Source organism: Salvelinus fontinalis, chromosome 7 (assembly GCF_029448725.1).
Source record: "Salvelinus fontinalis isolate EN_2023a chromosome 7, ASM2944872v1, whole genome shotgun sequence".
Taxonomy (NCBI): Eukaryota; Metazoa; Chordata; class Actinopteri; order Salmoniformes; family Salmonidae; genus Salvelinus; species Salvelinus fontinalis.
The window spans coordinates 56,103,155-56,125,855 of record NC_074671.1 but is presented as its reverse complement, the minus strand read 5'-3'; the positions used below and the strand labels follow the sequence as shown (position 1 = coordinate 56,125,855).

General features: G+C 46.8%; 2 protein-coding genes and 1 pseudogene across 3 annotated transcripts in view; 1 reads left to right on the top strand and 2 right to left on the bottom strand.

Annotated features, from left to right (window-relative positions):
* The window catches only part of LOC129859793 (cohesin subunit SA-1), a 36,153-nt gene extending 22,878 nt beyond the window's left edge, over positions 1-13,275 (top strand). Inside the window, exons 11-26 of one of the 2 annotated variants that reach the window (XM_055929915.1) lie at positions 566-673; positions 783-1,015; positions 3,041-3,327; positions 3,562-3,836; positions 3,966-4,227; positions 6,165-6,339; positions 6,761-6,897; positions 7,180-7,281; positions 7,449-7,597; positions 8,919-9,047; positions 9,128-9,336; positions 10,887-11,064; positions 11,137-11,247; positions 11,327-11,441; positions 11,563-11,643; positions 11,762-13,275. In XM_055929915.1, the coding sequence (XP_055785890.1) occupies positions 566-673; positions 783-1,015; positions 3,041-3,327; positions 3,562-3,836; positions 3,966-4,227; positions 6,165-6,339; positions 6,761-6,897; positions 7,180-7,281; positions 7,449-7,597; positions 8,919-9,047; positions 9,128-9,336; positions 10,887-11,064; positions 11,137-11,247; positions 11,327-11,441; positions 11,563-11,643; positions 11,762-11,785 (2,575 nt within the window). In that variant the 3' untranslated portion in view covers positions 11,786-13,275. Of the gene's footprint in view, positions 1-565; positions 674-782; positions 1,016-3,040; positions 3,328-3,561; positions 3,837-3,965; positions 4,228-6,164; positions 6,340-6,757; positions 6,898-7,179; positions 7,282-7,448; positions 7,598-8,918; positions 9,048-9,127; positions 9,337-10,886; positions 11,065-11,136; positions 11,248-11,326; positions 11,442-11,562; positions 11,644-11,761 lie in introns of both variants that reach the window. The other variant, XM_055929914.1, reaches the window with a different exon arrangement.
* Positions 13,276-14,910: 1,635 nt separating this feature from the next.
* On the bottom strand, positions 14,911-17,975 carry LOC129860097 (propionyl-CoA carboxylase beta chain, mitochondrial-like; annotated as a pseudogene).
* Positions 17,976-18,442: 467 nt separating this feature from the next.
* Positions 18,443-22,340, bottom strand: LOC129859792 (neutral cholesterol ester hydrolase 1-like). Its single transcript, XM_055929913.1, has 6 exons — positions 21,963-22,340; positions 20,997-21,240; positions 20,491-20,560; positions 20,124-20,295; positions 19,917-20,056; positions 18,443-19,807 (listed from the first exon to the last, which is right to left on the bottom strand). Exons 1-6 carry the CDS (start codon positions 22,101-22,103, stop codon positions 19,321-19,323), a joined length of 1,254 nt encoding a protein of 417 aa, XP_055785888.1. The 5' UTR covers positions 22,104-22,340; the 3' UTR covers positions 18,443-19,320.
* Between the last annotated feature and the right edge of the window lie 361 nt (positions 22,341-22,701).

The following is a 22,701-nucleotide window of genomic DNA, read 5'->3' as shown; positions in this document are numbered from 1 at the left end:
TACATACCAACGCACGCGTTTACATACCAACGCACGCGTTTACATACCAACGCACGCGTTTACATACCAACGCACGCGTTTACATACCAACGCACGCGTTTACATACCAACGCACGCGTTTACATACCAACGCACGCGTTTACATACCAACGCACGCGTTTACATACCAACGCACGCGTTTACATACCAACGCACGCGTTTACATACCAACGCACGCGTTTACATACCAACGCACGCGTTTACATACCAACACACGCGTTTACATACCAACACACGCGTTTACATACCAACACACGCGTTTACATACCAACACACGCGTTTACATACCAACACACGCGTTTACATACCAACACACGCGTTTACATACCAACACACGCGTTTACATACCAACACACGCGTTTACATACCAACACACGCGTTTACATACCAACACACGCGTTTACATACCAACACACGCGTTTACATACCAACACACACTCGTATAATGGAACCCTGTGTGCATATTGTAACGGTTTGGGATTGGCTGCGGCGTTTTAATGTCACTAGTTGTGATTGGTTGTTCTAGGGGCAGCGAGGATGCGTTGTCCAATGAGGACTGCGAGAATGTCTACCACCTGGTTTACTCCGCCCACAGACCTGTCGCCGTGGCAGCAGGAGAGTTCCTGCACAGGAAGTGAGTCCGCCTGCCTGTCTGAGTGTTGGAATCCAACCAATAAATCCATTCAGCGATTATTATTGGCCGATTATTGACCTTTTCCAGCAACATTCCACTTTGTGTGCAGGTTGTTCAGCAGACATGACCCCCAGGCAGAGGAGGAGTTGGCTAAGAGGAGAGGGAGGAGCAGCCCCAACGGCAACCTCCTCCGCATGCTGGTGCTGTTCTTCTTGGAGAGTGAGCTTCATGAACATGCAGCCTATCTGGTGGACTCTCTGTGGGAGAGTTCTCAGGAGCTGCTGAAGGACTGGGAGTGTATGACTGAATTACTGCTGGAGGAGCCTGTACAAGGAGAGGAGGGTGAGACATCTTTATCATAACTCACTGGTTATTTGTTTATAATCGCAGTATCTGTTTCTCGCAATGTCTGTTTTAGAGGTCGACCGATTATGATTTTTCAACGCCGATACCGATTATTGGAGGACCAAAAAAAGACTATACCGATTTAATCGGCCGATTTTAAATATAAAAAAATAAAATATATATATATATATATATTTTTAAATTCATTCATTAAGTTTAACTTAATATAATACATCAATAAAATCAATTTAGCCTCAAATAAATTATGAAACATGTTCAATTTGGTTTAAATAATGCAAAAACAAAGTGTTGGAGAAGAAAGTAAAAGTGCAATATGTGCCATGTAAGAAAGCTAACGTTTAAGTTCCTTGCTCAGAACATGAGAACATATGAAAGCTGCTGGTTTCTTTTAACATGAGTCTTAAATATTCCCAGGTAAGAAGTTTTAGGTTGTAGTTGTTATAGGAATTATAGGACTATTTCTCTCTATACCATTTGTACCATTCATATACCTTTGACTATTGAATGTTCTTATAGGCACTTTAGTATTGCCAGTGTAACAGTATAGCTTCCATCCCTCTCCTCGCTTCTACCTGGGCTCGAACCAGGAACACATCGACAACAGCCACCCTCGAAGCATCGTTACCCATCGCTCCACAAAAGCCGCGGCCCTTGCAGAGCAAGGGGAACAACTACTTCAAGGTCTCAGAGCGAGTGACGTCACCGATTGAAACGCTATTAGCGTGCACCCCGCTAACTAGCTCGGGAGTTAATAGGCTTGAAGTCATGAACAGCTCAATGCTTGAAGCACAGTGAAGAGCTGCTGGCAAACGCACGAAAGTGCTGTTTGAATGAATGCTTACGAGCTTGCTGCTGCCTACCACCGCTCAGTCAGACTGCTCTATCAAATATCAAATCATAGACTTAATTATAACATAGTAACACACAGAAATACGAGCCTTAGGTCATTAATATGGTCAAATCCGGAAACTATCATTTCGAAAACAAAACGTTTATTCTTTCAGTGAAATATGGAACCGTTCCGTATTTTATCTAACGGGTGGCATCCCTAAGTCTAAATATTCCTGTTACATTGTACAACCTTCAATGTTATGTCATAATTACGTAAAATTCTGGCAAATCTGTTCGCAAGGAGTCAGGCGGCCCAAACTGTTTCATATACCCTGACTCTGTTGCAATGAACGCATGAGAAGTGACACAATTTCCCTAGTTTAATATTGCCTGCTAACATGAACTAAATATGTAGGTTTAATAAAGTATACTTCTGTGTATTGATTTTAAGAAAGGCATTGATGTTTATGGTTAGGTACATTCGTGCAACGATTGCTTTTTTCGCAAATGCGCTTTTGTTAAATCATCCCGTTTGGCGAAATTGGCTGTCTTTGTTAGGAAGAAATGGTCTTCACACAGTTCACAACGAGCCAGGTGGCCCAAACTGCTGCATATACCCTGACTCTGTTGCACAGAACGCAAGAGAAGTGACACAATTTCCCTAGTTAAAAGAAATTCATGGTAGCAGGCAATATTAACTAAATATGTAGGTTTAAAAATATATACTTGTGTATTGATTTTAAGAAAGGCATTGATGTTTATGGTTAGGTACACATTGGTGCAACGACAGTGCTTTTTTCGCGAATGTGCTTGTTAAATCATCACCGTTTGGCAAAGTAGGCTAGATAAACTAGTAATATCATTAACCATGTGTAGTTAACTAGTGATTGTGAGATTGATTGTTTTTTTATAAGATATGTTTAATGCTAGCTAGCACCTTACCTTGGCTCCTTGCTGCACTCGCATAACAGGTAGTGAGCCTGCCACGCAGTCTCCTCGTGGAGTGTAATGTAATCGCCATGATCGGTGTCCAAAAATGCCGATTACCGATTGTTATGGTAACTTAAAATCGGCCCTAATTAATCGGTCGACCTCTAGTCTGTTTATCTCGCAGTATCTGTTTATAAAGAGTTGATTGACGGTCAGACTGTGATCTCTATCTCATCACAGTGCTGTCAGACAGACAGGAGAGTTCCCTGATAGAGTTGATGGTGTGCACCATCCGGCAGGCAGCAGAGGCTCACCCACCCGTCGGCAGGGGCACCGGGAAGCGGGTTCTCACGGCGAAGGAGAGGAAGACTCAGATCGACGACAAGAACAAACTGACAGAACACTTCATCATGGCCCTGCCCATGCTCCTGTCCAAGTACCAGGCCGACTCTGAGAAGGTGGCTAACCTGCTACAGATCCCCATGTTCTTTGACCTGGACGTGTACAGCGCTGGGCGTATGGAGAAGGTAGGTGTGTGTGTGTATGTGTGTATGTGTGTGTGTGTATGTGTGTATGTGTGTATATGTGTGTGTGTGTGTGTGTGTGTGTGTGTGTGTGTGTGTGTGTGTGTGCGTGCATGCTCGGTTTGTGTGTGTGATAGGCCTAGTTAACGTTTTCGTGTGTGACGTTTTCTTTATGGGTGACTGTAGTTACTGACCTCTCCCTCTCTCCCACTCTCACTCTCTCACTTCTTCTCCCAGCACCTAGACGCCTTACTGAAGCAGATCCGCCTGGTGGTAGAGAAACACATTGAGACAGACGTGCTGGAGGCCTGCAGCAAGACTTACAGCATCCTGTGTTCTGAAGAGTACACCATCATGAACAGAGTGGACATCGCCCGCTCGCAACTCATCGACGAGATGACGGACCGCTTCACACACTCCGTAGAAGACCTGCTGCAAGAGGCCGAGGAGGCCGACGACGACGACATCTACAACGTGCTGTCTACCCTCAAGAGACTCACGGCCTTCCACAAGTAAGACCGTCCTTCCCGTCTCATTTCAAGTAGCACCCTCGCTCCTTCTCTCCGTCCCTCTCAGTAAGTCATGAATATAAAGGTCCTCCCAGGACTCTGACTAGTGTGTGTGTGTGTGTGTGTTCCCAGTGCTCATGACCTGACGCGGTGGGACCTGTTTGGTAGCTGCTACAGGTTGTTGAAGGCTGGTATTGAGCAGGGGGCCATGCCAGAGCAGATCGCTGTCCAGGCCCTGCAGTGTTCCCACTACTCCATACTGTGGCAGCTGGTGAAGATCACAGAGGGAACTCCTAGTAAGGAGGACCTGGTGGCTCTGAGGAGAGTGGTGAAGTCCTTCCTGGCTGTCTGTCAGCAGTGTCTGTCCAATGTCAACACACCTGTCAAAGAACAGGTACGAACCAGTTTGCACCTGCTGGACCAGTCTCACTCCAGTTAGACCTGTTAGACCAGTCTCACTCCAGTTAGACCTGTTGGACCAGTCTCACTCCAGTTAGACCTGTTGGACCAGTCTCACTCCAGTTAGACCTGTTAGACCAGTCTCACTCCAGTTAGACCTGTTGGACCAGTCTCACTCCAGTTAGACCTGTTAGACCAGTCTCACTCCAGTTAGACCTGTTAGACCAGTCTCACTCCAGTTAGACCTGTTAGACCAGTCTCACTCCAGTTAGACCTGTTAGACCAGTCTCACTCCAGTTAGACCTGTTAGACCAGTCTCACTCCAGTTAGACCTGTTAGACCAGTCTCACTCCAGTTAGACCTGTTAGACCAGTCTCACTCCAGTTAGACCTGTTAGACCAGTCTCACTCCAGTTAGACCTGTTGGACCAGTCTCACTCCAGTTAGACCTGTTGGACCAGTCTCACTCCAGTTAGACCTGTTGGACCAGTCTCACTCCAGTTAGACCTGTTGGACCAGTCTCACTCCAGTTAGACCTGTTGGACCAGTCTCACTCCAGTTAGACCTGTTGGACCAGTCTCACTCCAGTTAGACCTGTTGGACCAGTCTCACTCCAGTTAGACCTGTTGGACCAGTCTCACTCCAGTTAGACCTGTTGGACCAGTCTCACTCCAGTTAGACCTGTTGGACCAGTCTCACTCCAGTTGGACCAGTCTCACTCCAGTTGGACCAGTCTCACTCCAGTTAGACCTGTTGGACCAGTCTCACTCCAGTTAGACCTGTTGGACCAGTCTCACTCCAGTTAGACCTGTTGGACCAGTCTCACTCCAGTTAGACCTGTTGGACCAGTCTCACTCCAGTTAGACCTGTTAGACTAGTCTCACTCCAGTTAGACCTGTTAGACTAGTCTCACTCCAGTTAGACCTGTTGGACCAGTCTCACTCCAGTTAGACCTGTTGGACCTGTCTCACTCCAGTTAGACCTGTTGGACCTGTCTCACTCCAGTTAGACCTGTTAGACCTGTCTCACTCCAGTTAGACCTGTCTCACTCCAGTTAGACCTGTCTCACTCCAGTTAGACCTGTCTCACTCCAGTTAGACCTGTCTCACTCCAGTTAGACCTGTCTCACTCCAGTTAGACCTGTCTCACTCCAGTTAGACCTGTCTCACTCCAGTTAGACCTGTCTCACTCCAGTTAGACCTGTCTCACTCCAGTTAGACCTGTCTCACTCCAGTTAGACCTGTCTCACTCCAGTTGGACCTGTCTCACTCCAGTTGGACCTGTCTCACTCCAGTTGGACCTGTCTCACTCCAGTTGGACCTGTCTCACTCCAGTTGGACCTGTCTCACTCCAGTTGGACCAGTCTCACTCCAGTTGGACCAGTCTCACTCCAGTTGGACCAGTCTCACTCCAGTTGGACCAGTCTCACTCCAGTTGGACCAGTCTCACTCCAGTTGGACCAGTCTCACTCCAGTTGGACCAGTCTCACTCCAGTTGGACCAGTCTCACTCCAGTTGGACCAGTCTCACTCCAGTTGGACCAGTCTCACTCCAGTTGGACCAGTCTCACTCCAGTTGGACCAGTCTCACTCCAGTTGGACCAGTCTCACTCCAGTTGGACCAGTCTCACTCCAGTTGGACCAGTCTCACTCCAGTTGGACCAGTCTCACTCCAGTTGGACCAGTCTCACTCCAGTTGGACCAGTCTCACTCCAGTTTAAACTGATGAGGGCAGTGTGTGTCCTCTCCGTGATACACCAGTCTCAAACCAGTTTACACCTGTTCAACCAGTCTTTTTCAAGTTCAGTAAACCAGTCTCAAACCAGTTTAAACTCCAGTTTACACCACTTCAACTAGACTCACTCCAGTTTAAACTGATGATGGTGGTGATGAAGAAGGGTGTTAATGATGATGTGTTCCCTCCCTGTACAACAGGCCTTCATGTTGTTGTGTGACCTGCTGATGGTCTTCAGTCACCAGTTGGTCTCTGGGGGCAGAGAAGGCCTGGAGGCCCTGGTGTTCAACCCAGACAGCACCTTACAGAACGAGCTGCTCACCTTCATCCTGGACCACGTCTTTATAGACCAGGACGATGAGAACCAGAGCATGGGTTAGACACACACACACACACACACAGACACAGACACAGACACAGACACAGACACAGACACAGACACAGAAAGAGAGAGAGAGACACACAGCAGGTGGCCTAGCGGTTAGGAGCGTTGGGCCAGTAACCGAAACGTCGCTGGTTCAGATCCCGAGCCGACTAGGTGAAAAATCAGCCAATGTCTTGAGCGAGGCACTTAACCCTCATTGCTCCAGGGTCGCCGTCAATAATGTCTGATCCCTGGCCGTGACCCCGCTCTCTGAGGGTGTCTCAGGGGGAGTGGGATATGCAAAAACACATTTCCATTTCAAACGTTGTAAGCACCCACATCATTATTATTATTATTATTATTACACACACACACATTCTACGCACGCAGACACACACAGACCACTAAGTATGTATGTTCTGTGTCCAGAAGGCGATGAGGAGGATGAAGCCAATAAGATAGAAGCTCTTCACAAGAGGAGAAACCTGCTAGCAGCCTTCAGCAAACTCATCATCTATGACATCGTGGACATGCCCGCTGCAGCAGACATCTTCAAACACTACATGAAGGTGCTGACCTGGTGTCATCTGTCTATCTGACAGTTCAATGAAACATCACAATAGTTGTTTCTGTCCCTGATCCCTGTATGCTTTCATTTCATGTCTGATAGTCACATCGTCATGCTAGCCTCCTGCGTCCTCAACCAAAGATCTGACTGGTTTCTCTCTCTGTCTCTCTCTCTCTCTGTCTCTCTCTCTCTGTCTCTCTCTCTCTGTCTGTCTCTCTGTCTCTCTCTGTCTCTGTCTCGCTCTCCTGTCTTTCTCTCTCCTGTCTGTCTCTCCTGTCTCCAGTATTATAATGACTATGGTGATATCATCAAGGAGACTCTCAGTAAGACCAGACAGAGTGATAAGATCCTCTGTGCCAAGACCCTCATCCTCAGTCTGCAACAGGTACTGAAACACTCGCACCACACACACACACACCCGCACCACACACACACACTGACACACCCGCACCACACACCAAATCATTTATTTGTATTTTTATACAGACACACACTGACACACCCACACCACTCACACTGACACACACACTCACTGTTCACTGTGTGTTGTAGCTGTTCAACGAGCTTCTTCAGGACCAGGGTCCTACTCTGGACAGAACGTCGTCTCACGTCAGCGGCATCAAGGAGTTGGCCCGGCGCTTCGCCCTCACCTTCGGCCTGGACCAGATCAAAACCAGAGAGGCTGTCGCTACACTGCACAAGTAAGACCAACACACACACACACACACACACACACACACACACACACACACACACACACACACACACACACACACACACACAGACCCAACACACACACAGACCCAACACACACACACACACACACAGACCCAACACACACACACACACACAGACCCAACACACACACACACACACAGACCCAACACACACACACACACACACACACACACACACACACACACACACACAGACCCAACACACACACACACACACACACAGACCCAACACACACACACACACACACAGACCCAACACACACACACACACACACACAGACCCAACACACACACACACACACACACAGACCCAACACACACACACACACACACACAGACCCAACACACACACACACACACACAGACCCAACACACACACACACACACAGACCCAACACACACACACACACACAGACCCAACACACACACACACACAGACCCAACACACACACACACACACAGACCCAACACACACACACACACACACACACAGACCCAACACACACACACACACACACACACAGACCCAACACACACACACACACACACACACACAGACCCAACACACACACACACACACACACACAGACCCAACACACACACACACACACACACACAGACCCAACACACACACACACACACACACAGACCCAACACACACACACACACACACAGACCCAACACACACACACACACACACAGACCCAACACACACACACACACACACACAGACCCAACACAGACCCAACACACACACACACAGACCCAACACACACAGACATACAGACCCAACACACACAGAGACCCAGCACACATACACACACACACAGACCCAACACACATACACACACACACACAGACCCAACACACATACACACACACACACAGACCCAACACACACACAACACACACACACAGACCCAACACACAGACCCAACACACACACACACACACCCAACACACAGACCCAACACACACACACACACACACACACACACACACACACACACACACACACACACACACACCCAACACACCCAACACACGGAGACACAGATTGTTAGGAAGCTGGTTTTATTCTTGAGCTGATTGTGTCTCTTCCCCCCCCCCCTCGTCTGTCTCTTTCTGTCTCCCCCCTCGTCTCTCTTCCGCTCTCCCCCCTCGTCTCTCTCCCCCCCCCCCCTCACCCCTCGTCTGTCTCCCCCCTCGTCTCTCTTCCTCCCCCCCTCACCCCTCGTCTGTCTCCCCCCTCGTCTCTCTTCCTCCCCCCCTCACCCCTCGACAGGGATGGTATAGAGTTTGCCTTTAAGTACCAGAACCCCCATGGTGCAGAGTTCCCTCCTCCTAACCTGGCCTTCCTAGAGGTCCTCTCAGAGTTCTCCTCCAAACTGCTGCGACAGGACAAGAAGACTGTGTAAGTACCTGTGTGTGTGTCATATTATTATGGCACAATAAGCAGACTGTGTGTGTGTAACCTGTCTCTCCTCCTCCCAGTCACTCGTATCTGGAGAAGTTCATGTCGGAGTCAATGTCGGAGCGTCGTGAGGACGTGTGGCTGCCGTTAATCTCCTACCGGAACAGTCTACTAACAGGAGGAGAGGATGGGGACCGGATGTCGGTAACGTCAGGCGCCAGCAGCAAGACCAGCTCCATCCGCAGCAAGAAGGGACGGACGCCAATACACAAGAGTAAACGCATCGAGGGTGGGTCTATTTCTCACAGACATACACTGAGGGTACAAAACATTAGGAACACCTTCTTAATATTCAGTTGCACTCCCTTTTGCCCTCAGAACAGCCTCAATTCATCGGGGCATGGACTCACAAGGTGTGGAAAGCGTTCCACAGGGATGCTGGCCCATGTTGACTCCAATGTGTCCCACAGTTGTGTCAAGTTGGCTGGATGTCCTCTGGGTGGTGAACCGTTCTTGATCCACACGGGAAACTGTTGAGCGTGAAAAACCCAGCAGCGTTGCAGTTCTTGACACAAACCGGTGCGCCTGGCACCTACTACCATACCCCGTTCAAAGGCACTTAAATATTTTGTCTTGACCATTCACCCTCTGAATGGCACACATACACAATCCATGTCCTTCTTTAACCTCTCTGGTACAAGTGGGGCGGTAGCGTCCCACCTCGACAACAGCCAGTGAAATTGCACGGCGCCAAATTCAAAACATCAGAAATCACATAATTAAAATTCCTCAAACATACAAGTATTATACACCATTTTAAAGATAAACGTCTTATAAATCCAACCACAGTTTTCATTTTTCAAAAAGGCTTTAGGTGTCACAAAAGTCAGAAATAGCGTTAATTAATCACTTAACTTTGATGATCTTTATCTGATGGCACACCCAGGTCTCCATGTTAGACAACAAATATTTGTTTTGTTTGATAAAGTTCATCTTTATGTCCAAATACCTCCTTTTTGTTCGCGCGTTTAGTCCAGTAATCCAAATGGACAATGCGCAGGCACTAGGTCCAGACGAAAAGTCAAAAAAGTTCCATTAGTCTGTAGAAACATGTCAAACGATGATTAGAATCAATCTTTAGGATGTTTTTATCATACATCTTCAATAATATTTCAACCGGACAATTCCTTTGTCTTTAGAAATGCTCACGGCCACGTGCGTGACTAAACTAAAGGCTTTCAGCCAGACCACTGGTTCAAACAGCTCTTATTCGCTCCCCATTCACAGTAGAAGCCTGAAACAACGTTCTAAAGACTGTTGACATATAGTGGAGGCCTTAGGAAGTGCAATCTGACCCCATAGACACAGTATATTGGATAGGCAATCACTTGAAAAACTACAAACCTCAGATTTCCCACTTACTGGATGGATTTTCCTCAGGTTTTCGCCTGCCATATCAGTTCTGTTATATTCACAGACATTATTTTAACAGTTTTGGAAACTTTTGTGTTTTCTATCCAAATATACATATCCTAGCTTCTGGGCCTGAGTAGCAGGCAGTTTAATTTGGGCACGCATTTCATCCAAAATTCCGAATGCTGCCCCCTACCTTAGTGAAGTTAACCTGTCTCCTCCCCTTCATCTACACTGATTGAAGTCCATTTAACAAGTGACATCAATAAGGGATCATAGCTTTCACCTGGATTCACCAGGTCAGTCTGTCATGGAAAGAGCAGGTGTTCCTAATGTTTTGTACACTCACTATATAAATACAAGTACCTACAGATGTTGCTAAAATGTGTGTTTTTATCCGTCTCTCTCTCTCTGTCGGCCCACTAGAGGAGAGTAGTGTGGAGGCCTCCTGGCTTCGTGGTAATGACAGCCTCCAGACACCGGGGGCGCTAACCACCCCTCAGCTCACCTCCACCGTCCTCAGAGAAAACCCACGGCAGGCGGCGGACACACACCTACCTGACCACGACTCTGAACCTGGCTCAGAGAACGACTATGTACACAAGTAAGTGTGTGTGTACGCATGTGCATTTTGTGTGTGTGTGTGTGTAAGTGTGTGTAACCCTCTCCTCTGTAGTCCCCAGATGCAGATGTCTTGGCTAGGCCAACAGAAGATGGAGGACAGCAGGAAGGATAGAACAGCCATGAACTACATGAAGGCCCGCAACCAGACTGTCAGACAAACTGTGTACGTGTTTGTGTGTGTGTCTAGTGTGTGTGTCTAGTGTGTGTGTATGTACTGATCCCCCCAACCCCTCTCTCTCTAGTCGTGGTCTGATGGAGGATGACGCAGAGCCAATCTTTGAAGACGTCATGATGTCATCGCGAGGTCAACTGGAGGACATGAACGAGGAGTTCGAAGACACCATGGTCATCGACCTGGTCAGTGACGTCACTTCCTGTCGCTGTGGCATCACTTCCTGTCTGTCATGTTTGATTCTGTTGTGTAATTCGTCCAGTGTGTATCGCTTCATTCGTTGATTCTCGCGTTCTATCGTTCCAGCCTCCCTCCAGGAACAGGCGTGAGAGGGCGGAGCTCAGACCAGACTTCTTCGACTCAGCAGCCATGATCGAAGACGAGTCGGTAAGCAGAACACACACACAGCCTTGCAGTGGTAAACCAGCGTGACCCAAAGACATCTAAAACATGATCCATGATGATATCTGTCATTTAAATACGTCTCTTTTGTCCGTTATCCCAGGGTTTCACCATGCCCATGTTCTGATCCCGTGTTCCCAGTCCTTCCTGGAAGGGGGAGGGGCCTTCTACAGGATGAGCTGTCAATCAAACATCAGACTGTCTGTCAGAACTTTTATCACACACACTCGAACACCCAGACGAACTCTGATCAGCCAGTTGACGGCTTTGTGTGTGTGTGGAGTGGATCCCAGTGAAGGATGTGGCTCTCCTCCAGAGAACCACTCACTGGCCGGCCGAAGGATCCCTCTCAACCCTGAGGACAAAATATCGTACAGAGTATCTATCGTACATAGAGAAGATCTTATATTGTTCAGTGGACGTGTGGGTGTGTTGGCTACAAACCGGAGAGAATATCGGACAAAACATTGTTCAACATTTCTTTAAAAATATTGTAAACTTTCGGCCCTTCTTGTTTGTTCCCACTGACTTGTTTTAACTTCCTGTTATTGTTAGCGTTCTGGCTAATCTCTCTGCTAGCTCTGTGGTACTCATGGCCCTGTGCGCCCGGCTATACAGTCCCCCATGCCACACAGTTGTATGGTTGTTTTGTTCCACTTCCGACGTCATGTATAGTCCTCCCACCCCCCCAGATGGAACTTGATATTAAATGTGATAATTCTTTACTCTTTTATTTCTTAACTTTACTCTCTCACTCCTGTCTCGTTCCTCTTTATTCTCTCTTCCCCTTTGATAGTGTTGAGAATATCCTGTATTTAGTTTTATTGGCAAATGCACCAAACAGCAACCAATGGGACAGAACTAGAAGAGTTCTCATTGGCCATACGAGGCTGTGACGTCATAGCCAAATCCCAAGGCCCTCCCCCTCAGCTCCAGACACACCCACGGTGGAATCACGGCTTTTTAAAAACGTTTTAAAAATAAATATATTTTGAATTTCAGTAGCTTTAGTACAAAGTTTTAAATCAAGTGAGTTTTAAGTTTTTGGGTCCGATATTTGTACAGTTATCTTTCTGAAAAAGTATCTTGTTTGTTGCCAAACGGTTGCCTAAATGCTTATATCTGATTAGTCCCTACTGCTCAGGCTGTTGCCATGGATACCCAGCCTGTTAAGCGCCATATAAGGGTGTGTCCAGTGCGACCGTAGATGTTGTGCAGGCTCAATAGTCTAAAGTGACTTCCTCTCCATCTGCACTGATGAGGAAGACCTGGACAGGTAACAGCTAATATCCAGTAGCCTTCTACCATATTCATTTCACCTGTCCTCTTTTCAGATCAGTGCATATGAAGGTGGAGACCAGCAGAGAATACCCCTCTAGTCTTATGATGTGGCTGTAGTTACACATAACAGTTGATTGGTTGTCTTATCACTTTGACCCACCCCTATTGTTCTTCTACTGGCTGGTTAAGCTGCCCTTCTGTAAATATCAGAGATGATTGGTTCTTTCTGTAGCGATGGCATCACCTGCCCTTTAACCTTCTAAAATACTGTTTTTTTTTTCTTCCTGTGAACTTGTTGATCTTATCTTTTTTAAATAAATAAAATCTGTAATCTAATTCTGGATTGTGTGTTTTGCTAGATTGGACCGGTTCTAAAAATAGACTCCATACAGTGCCTACGGAAAGTATTCACTTTCACCTTGACTTTTCAGCCTTATTCTAAACTTCATTAAATGTTTCTCTCAATTTACACACAATACCCCATAATGACAAAGTGAAAACAGGTTGACATTTTTGCACTTATATAAAAATACATAAGTATTCAGACTCTTTGCTATGATACACTCAAATTGAGCTCCGGTGCATCCTGTTTCTATTGATCATCCTTGAGATGTTTCTACAACTTGGAGTCCACCTGTGGTAAATTCAATTGATTGGACATGATTTGGAAAGGCACACACGTGTCTATATAAGGTCCCACAGTATGTCAGAGCAAAAATCAAGCCGTGAGTTCAAAGGACTTATCCGTAGAGCTCCAAGACAGTAACTTAATGTGGAAGTTAAGGGGTCTGAACACTTTCCAAACGCACTGTGTGTATTATATAAAAGACTCCATTCTATTTGACTCCAGAGGGGGAAGACCGAGCAACAGAGTATCTGTACTTTACTCTTTTATATATCACTTTCTACATTCCTAAAGAAAATAATGTACTTTTCCCTGACACCCAAAGTACTCAATACATTTCCGATGCTTAGCAAGACAGGAAAATTGTCCAATTCTCAAACTTGTCAAGAGAACATCCCTGGTCATCCCTACTGCCTCTGATCTGGAAGACTCACTAAACACATGCTTTGTTTGTAAATGTCAGAGTTGGTGTGCCCCTGGATACCCATATATGAAAAAACAAAATGGTAACATCTAGTTTGCAAGTTAGACTTTTACTTTTGATACTTAAGTATATTTTAGCAATTACATACTTTTAGACATTTACTGGGTGACTTTCACTTTTACTTGAGTCATTTTCTATTTAGGCATCTTTACTTTTAGTCAAGTATGACATTTGGGTACTTTTTCCAGCATTGGTGACTAGGATGAGTGAGGGTGCTTGGCTGATTACGCAAACCCTTTATCACACACACATGTTCAAACTGTCATTAGGATATAAAGTTCTGTCTCACACACGGACAAAGACATTTGTCTTCACAATTTCATTCATTTTATTTAACAAACTAGTCTATGGATTCACGGCAGGTGTGTTAATTTAAGGAGATAGAAAACAGCTGATTCTTCCTAACAAGTCCCACAGGGTTAGGGACAGATAAGTGGATCTAATCCAGGGCTCTTCAACCCTGTTCCTGGAGAGATACCGTCCTGTAGGTTTTTGATCCAACCCCAGTTGTAACTAACCTGATTGTTTATCAACCAGCTAATTACTAGAATCAGGTGGCTAGATTGGGGTTTGAGCAAAAACCTACAGGACGGTATCTCTCCAGGATGGTATCTCTCCAGGAACAGGGTTGGAGTTACCCTACAGGACGGTATCTCTCCAGGATGGTATCTCTCCAGGAACAGGGTTGGAGTTACCCTACAGGACGGTATCTCTCCAGGAACAGGGTTTGAGTTAACCTACAGGATGGTATCTCTCCAGGAACAGGGTTGGAGTTACCCTACAGGATGGTATCTCTCCAGGAACAGGGTTGGAGTGATGGGCTTGGAGACAGACAGGTCACGTGGTCGAAGATGTTTGTGTGTTAGAGTGGGATGTTGGTGTGTTTCTTCCAGGGGTTGGTCTGTTTCTTGGAGGCCAGAACCTACAGATCCCTACAGATCCTCTTCCGGGTGGTCGACGGCACGATGATGTCATCCACGAACCCTAAAACACACACGGTTACGATGGGGGAGTGGGTGTAAGGTTTGTTGGAATGGATGGTGTGTGTGTGTGTACCTCTGACAGCAGCAGGGAAAGGGTTGGCGAACTTCTCTACGTATTCAGCCTCCTGCTCTGCCTGGTTGGATTTCCCTCTGAAGATGATCTGTACAGCACCAGGGGAACACATGTTAGAGAGGCAGACATGTTGGGAATGTTTTAAAGTGAGCACTGACTTTTTCATTTTGACATTGTGAATGTTGCCATGGCTCTAAGGATGTGTGTGTGTTACCTTGGTCTTGTGTAGAAGGTGTGTGTGTTGTGTTACCTTGGCTCCCATCACGGCCACCTCTGCAGACGGCCAGGCGTAGTTGACATCTCCTCTCAGGTGCTTGGAACTCATTACGTCATACGCTCCTCCGTAGGCCTTCCTAGTGATGATGGTGATCTTGGGGACGGTGGCCTCAGCAAAGGCAAACAGTAGCTTGGCCCCGTGTCGGATGATACCGCCATACTCCTGAGACGTACCTGAGAGAAACGGCGAGGAAGGTGGAATTCTCTGGTTTGAAAAAAATCTTAACTTGTTTTGATTTAAAAAATGACAGTTGATCGCAGTACGACGGTTTCACAATTTATGTGAAAGCTATCAAGTGAGACATTTACTTGTTGACGTGCCAATTGCTCATGAGGAAAGTCAGACTTGCGTACTACCTGGCAGGAAGCCGGGCACGTCCACGAAGGTGAGGATGGGGATGTTGAAAGCGTCGCAGAAACGAACAAAGCGAGCTCCCTCCACTGATGAGTTAATGTCCAGACAACCTGCACACACACAGGAGAAGCATCATCACTACCGTCATCATCGTCATAACCATCATCATCATCACTAATCCCTCCGACTCTTCTACTCACCAGACGCTACTTTAGGTTGATTCCCTACAATTCCAACAGTTCGTCCGTTCATGCGAGCGAATCCCACTACGATGTTTTTAGAGTAGTTAGGCATTATCTCAAAGAACTCCCTCTCGTCCACAATCTGAAGTTAAAACCACAGATCAATAGACAACAGGCTGTGTGTGTGTGTGTGTGTGTGTGTGTGTGTGTGTCGTACCCCCTGGATGATGTCCAGCATGTCGTAGGCTTTAGTGGTCTCAAAGGGAACGATGGTGTCCAGACCAGGAACCAGTCTATCACTGTAGGAGGAGAGGGATGAGATCAAACATCCTCCAAAGGCCCATCCTATGGATTACATTTCAGGAAAATCCCAAATGTCATGTTCAGTTCTGTGATTGGCTAGTCCGTCAGACGAGTTCTGTGGTTGGGTACCTGGGGTCGTGGCACTCGGTAACGGGGGCGGGGTCCTGGTTGCTAAGGGGAAGGAAGTTGAAGTTTCGGAGGTTGAGCAGAGCATCGATGTCGTTCTCAAACGCACGGTGAGCGACGCCTGACACGGCGGTGTGTGTTATAGCTCCTCCCAGTTCCTCCTGAGTGACGTCTTCATTGGTGACAGACTTCACTACATCAGGACCTGTAATGAACAGGTATGAGGTGTCCCACACACACACACACACATACACACAATCAAAGATCTGGATGTAACCCATGTTAGTTGTATTAATTGTACAGTACATCTATGCAGGAAGGGTCCTGTGGTTCTCCTATACCGTGTGTGTCTTACCTTGACCATAAAGGTGAAGTCAGTCAGGGCAGGAGAGTAGACAGCTCCTCCAGCACAGGGACCCATGATCAGAGAGATCTGAGGAACCACACCTGACGCCATCACATTCCTCTACAGAGACAAAGAGACCGGGAGAGAGAGTACATTTTAGAAGCGATGTCATTTCTTTGTTGTCCTCCTCATCCCAGTAACCAGTCTAATCAAGCCCCGCCCCCTTACCAGGAAGATGTCGGCATATCCAGCCAGTGACTCCACCCCCTCCTGGATCCTGGCTCCGCCAGAGTCGTTCAGACCAATGACTCGAGCACCCACCATCATAGCCTGGTCCATGATCTACAGACATAAAGGGATGTGACTAGAAGTAATGAATGAGAAGCCACCAGGCCCTGGAGAGTGAGCCCGTCCTCCTACCCTTACAGATCTTCTGTGCGTGAGCCCTAGACAGACTGCCTCCAAATACTGTGAAGTCCTAAGAGAGAGCAAGAGACATTTATCGTGAAAATAAATGGTAACTACTTTGATGTGTGTGTGTGTGTGTGTGTGTGTGTGTGTGTGTGTGTGTGTGTGTGTGTGTGTGTGTACCTGACTGAAGACATACACCAGCCTTCCGTTGATCCTCCCCTGTCCAGTCACCACACTGTCCCCTGCGAACTAGAGGGAGAGGGAAACTGAAACCATATTGATGACTGAATCAACATTTTAAAAATGAATCAGTTTATTCCATTTTGTCCATAGGCTGGATAAAATGTAGGAACCTCTGTTGTGACCTGTTACCTTGTTGTGGTCCTCTTCCATGCCGAAGTCAGAGCAGCGATGTTCCACAAACATGTCATACTCTACAAACGAGTCTTTATCCAACAGGAGCTCAACTCTCTCTCTGGCTGTCAGCTTCCCCCGAGGAGAAGATCATTACACAGACAAAACGTTAAACGGACCGACAGACAGGCAAACAGATTAAATACACCAAACTGACAGATACTTGCGCATGCACAGATGATTTACCCTTTTGTGTTGCGCGTCAATTCTCTTCTGACCTCCTCCGATCAGAGGAGCATTCCTCTTTCTGTCTATCCTCTCCTGAACAGAGAGATGACTAACCGAATACCACCGCCGCGCCTGCTGCTGCAGCTGGGACTGTGCAACCGCTGCCGAAGCCACGCCATGTTTTACCTGCCCGAATGTTTTAAAAGAAGCTTTTAGTCCTGAAAGCAGCCCACAGCTGCTCCGTGCTACAGCGAAGGCCGCCATTGCTGTCTGACTGACGTGCCAGGGTGGGTGGGCACTGTAGGAAAGTGACGCGCGATTGAGCCAATCACCAGACGTTCTTTTTTTGAATGGCCAGTCAAAAACGAGGTAGATCTGGAGGGGGATTGACTTGACTTGTCAACATATTTAGAACCGTGTATGATAGGTCAACCTTGAGGGGTTGTAGCTTCATGTTTGGTCCGAATGTCATGGAAATACAAACTACACTCCCCAGAAAATTGGTTTGGCATCTCTGTGATTGGTCGGTCTGACAGACGCCCTTTGCCCCTTCCCTCCTAGCCACAACTCCTTTCCTAAGCACTGTTGTAGAGCTAACATCATTGGATTGGTAGAAAAAGCAACATACTAAATGTATCATGCATTATACATGCAGCACTCATCTATATGTTGAAATCGTTTTGAAACTCAGTCTATATTGTCCTGGCTGTGTGTGTGTGTAACACTGTAGGCCTACAGTGTAAAACAAGAGAAACACTCAAACTGATTCATATTTATTGGAGGGTTAAACATCAATCAACCATTACAATCATAATTGTACATAAAGTACTGACACCCAGCAGCAGTTACTGGGGACAACTGAGATCATTCTGTTCAGTGGGAAAAAATCAAGCTCTCACAGCGTTGTCAGATGAAAAGTGTGTAAATACATTCAGGTTGTAGATGAAGTCCTCCCTCAATAACTTGTCTAAAGAACATACTTATTTATCAAGTTTTGTTGTTGCTTTTTACAGCACCAGGGGATCCTGTTGTATGACCCTACCTTTTGAGTCTTCATTGTTTTTCCATCGAGGCACAATTCTTTATAGATTGCATTGATGTATAAACCAGTTGTGCACATAAAATAATTTAACCTAATCTAGTCTAAAACTAGGACTGTTATCAGATTACCCAGATTACTACATTCTAACACTGCGCATTGATTGGCTTAGATGGGATGTTTATTTTAGTGTATTAGTTTGACAGAGATAACAGACTGCACGTTTAAAACATAGCATGTCTATTGTTCAGGTCAGGTGAGCAGAGCTGGGATAGGAGGACGTGTGTGTGTTTAACGGAACCAAACATATTGCTACACACACACACACACACACCCCAGAGTGCAAACAGCTACAAATCAGGGAATGGTGTCTCTGTTATATTCTTACATTCTAAAACAGTTTCAAACACCAGTCCAACCCAGTTTGTTCCAGTTTAACCCAGTAAGAGAGACATTCTATCCCAGGTCAACAATCAGGTTGAACCCAGTTTAAAAGCCTTAAAACATCTGCTTGTCTAACCTGAACATTGGTCTGAAATTCTGACTGACAGATGGCTTTGGGTTTGCAGTTGCATAGACACACACACACACACACACTAGAGGTTTTCCTGCAGCCAGTCCATGTATCCTCTGATCATTCTTTTCCCCACATCAAAGAAAAATGGCCAGTGTGCAAAGCTCAAGGCGCCGTGGAAACCATCGTCATAGTGATGGCTGGAAACCGTGACGCCCGCGTCCTGTAGCCTCCTGGTGTACATCAACCCATCGTCTCTGAGCACATCGTACTCACACGTTAGAATGTAAGCTCGCGGCGTTCTACCCAGAACCCCCTGTTCCGCCAGCAGCGGCGCCGCTCGGACATCCAGCAACCCCGGGAGAAGATTGCCCTCCTGCCCCGTGACCTCCTGTGACCCCATCTCCATGCCAACAGGCTTGTAATGCTTAATGTGTTTGGCCGGCAGAAGGGTGGTCCAGTTGAGATGGGAGCGGACGGAGGGAGGGATGGAGGGATGATGGAGGAAGGAGGGGGACAAGAGGAGGGGATAGAGAGAGGTATCAACCCCCAGGTAGAGCAGCCAGAATCTACAGACAAAGAGAGAGGAGGGTTACTAACACAGGTGTGTGTGTGACTGTGTGTGTGTGTGTGTATGCAGATGTGCACCAGTGTGTGTGAACATGTACGTGTGTGTACCTGGCCATTATAAAGCGGTGTAGGATGGGTATGTTGTGGTTCTGTTGGTGGGATGGAGTGTTGAGGTCTAGACCCTGGAGGACTGGGTAGATTAATGCCTGAACACTGAACTTCACGCTCACACTGTCATCTACCGAGATCTGTGAAGAGAGGGAGAGTGTGTTAGTGTGTCTGTGTAGACGTGTGTGTGTGTGTGTTTGTGTGTACCTGCTGTGCGACGGCTGCAGCCAGGTTTCCTCCAGCGCTGTCGCCTGACACGGCAACACGCTGTGGATCCACAGACAACTTTCCCAGAATGCCCGGCTCCAGGAAGTGCTTGGCCGCAGCCAGACAGTCCTCATACTGCACAGGGAAATGCACTTCTGGAGCCAGACGATACCTACATACACGGTAAAAGTTACGAAAACCACTTTTTTATCCTTATAACAATTTTGTCCAAACCTTAACTTGTTACTATGGCGTTATAATAACCCAAGACTTTCATATTGAGTGAGTGAGTGTGTGTGTGTGTGTGTGTGTGTGTGTGTGTGTGGAACTGAAGCTAATACAGTGTGAAAAGAGGAGACACACTTACTCAACAGACACAACCACTGCATTCAACTCATCAGACATCTGTCTACACAAGACATCATAGCTCCCCATCTCTGAGAGGAAGACAGGGAGAGGGGGAAGAGAGAGGTGGGGGGAGTAGAGAAGGAGAGAAAGAGAGAGAGGTGGGGTGAGTAGAGAAGGAGAGAAAGAGAGAGAGGTGGGGGGAGTAGAGAAGAAGAGAAAGAGAGAGGTGGGGGGAGTAGAAAAGGAGAGAGGTGGGGGGAGTAGAAAAGGAGAGAGGTGGGGGGAGTAGAGAAGGAGAGAGGTGGGGGGAGTAGAGAAGGAAAGAAAGAGAGAGAGGTGGGGTGAGTAGAGAAGGAAAGAAAGAGAGAGAGGTGGGGTGAGTAGAGGAGGAGAGAGGTGGGGGGAGTAGAGAAGGAGAGAGGTGGGGGGAGTAGAGAAGGAGAGAAGGAAGACAGTGAGAAGGTTGTTACATTAGTGTTAGATCATGAACTAGATATGTTTATGCTGGTAAACACACACACTTACTGGTGGCCCCCAGGGCCCATCCTCCTCCATGGTAGAACATCACAGCCCTCCTCAGACCCCCCTCTCCTCCCCCCGCGGCAGGGGGCTCGTACACGCGCACCGGGACTCTGTCAAAGTCCACGTCACTCACCCTCACCCCGCCTCCCTGCCCTCCCGCCATCTCCCCCAAGGACTCCAGCCCCGATATGGCCCCCCGAATCACTTTGATGTGGTGACTGAGACCCAGACACTGGCACAGGTCACCCTGGGGGAGAGAGAGGGGGAGGGGGAGAGAAGGACAGAGAGATAGAGGGAGAGATGGAGAGGGCAAGAGAGAGAGAGAGAGAGAGAGAGAGAGAGGCATTTGAATGAGGTCAGAGAGCTGGAGTATCCCTGGTAGTTTAGTATGCTAACCCTGTTCTAGGAGCTAGGGCTTTGACTTGAGAGTGAGTGTTTGTTCTGTCCTACCAACTCCATGGTCAATGTCACACCCTTGGCAATGACCACCATAGGAGTTGGCAAGACAGCACAGATCCTTGACCAGGATAGGGCTCCCAGAGGACACTTTTAGCAATCTACTTACACCACGACTGTGTGAAATCTAGGTGAAGGGCCAGACACACACACACACACACACACACACACAAACACTGTAAAAGAGCTTGTGCTGTATTTAGCTGGTTCAAATCAATTATCCACATATGATTTCACACAAGGGCTGGAGAAAGCACAGTAAAGCATTGTTTTACTTAGATCACCAAATCAGTTCACATGTTCTACTTGTTAGCTGCATAATAAGCTATCTAGCTAGTATAGCCTCCAAACTCAGTGTCTTAAACCAATAGGCCTAAACCTGCTGCACCTGAATGCGATACATAGGTCGAGGGATAGAGAAAGCATTGCCTACTACTCGTTAATATAAAGAACTGTCAAGCTAATGCAATGTAAAGTATGGTTTCGCTTATAGCTATTCTTCTTGTTTCTTACCACTTGCAGCATAGCACGGAATAAGGTGTCCAGCAGCATCAGTTTCAAAGGCTCCTCGATGGCAGCAGGTAACGGTGTATAGATGTAATAAGAAACACCCACCGTTAATATCAATGTTACGACAACAGAAGACAACTTCATCTTTAAACACCAGTATTACTAATGTTAGCTATCTCCCTAACATGAGACGTAGTTCGCTTTATATTAAAGATTCCGACTTCTCTCGTTAATACCTCTTAAACGGAACGTGTAAGAATTATATAAATTACATATTCTGAACCAGTTGACGATATCTAAAAAGTTACACCCCTTGTTTTTGCATATTCGGTGTCGTATTTTCTAAGCTAAAACGTTACTCCCCTCCGCTTAGCGGTAACGTCTTAAAACTGCTACGCCTACTTTTGCATGGTAATGAACCGTGTCAATAGTTTCCAAATAACCTGACATCGCTCTCGAATCCACTGCAATTTCCTGAGCTTTTTTTTTTTTTACTTTATCAATTCATTTTCATTCACTTTACAGGTAAATACTTCCAAAAAACGTAAATACTTCCACCCCATAGGCCTGAATAAATAGGATGAATAAAAACAACTGCTTCAGGGACATCGCCCGTCCAATCTATGACTATACTTGTTTAAAACTTCAGTAGCTTCCACACCAAATCACTTGCATGAATTCAAACAACTTTGATTGGTTCAGGGACCTCTTTCCTTTTCCTTTTTTTTAACTTGGGCTATTT

Coding starts and splice junctions, on each gene's coding strand:
- LOC129859792 (XM_055929913.1), bottom strand. CDS start 22,103: ATGAAGTTGTCTTCTGTTGTCGTAACATTGATATTAACGGTGGGTGTT. Junction 20,561..20,996: donor ATGGGCCCTGGGGGCCACCA/GTAAGTGTGTGT, acceptor TCTTCCTCTCAG/AGATGGGGAGCTATGATGTC. Junction 19,808..19,916: donor CACCGCTTTATAATGGCCAG/GTACACACACGT, acceptor CTTTGTCTGTAG/ATTCTGGCTGCTCTACCTGG.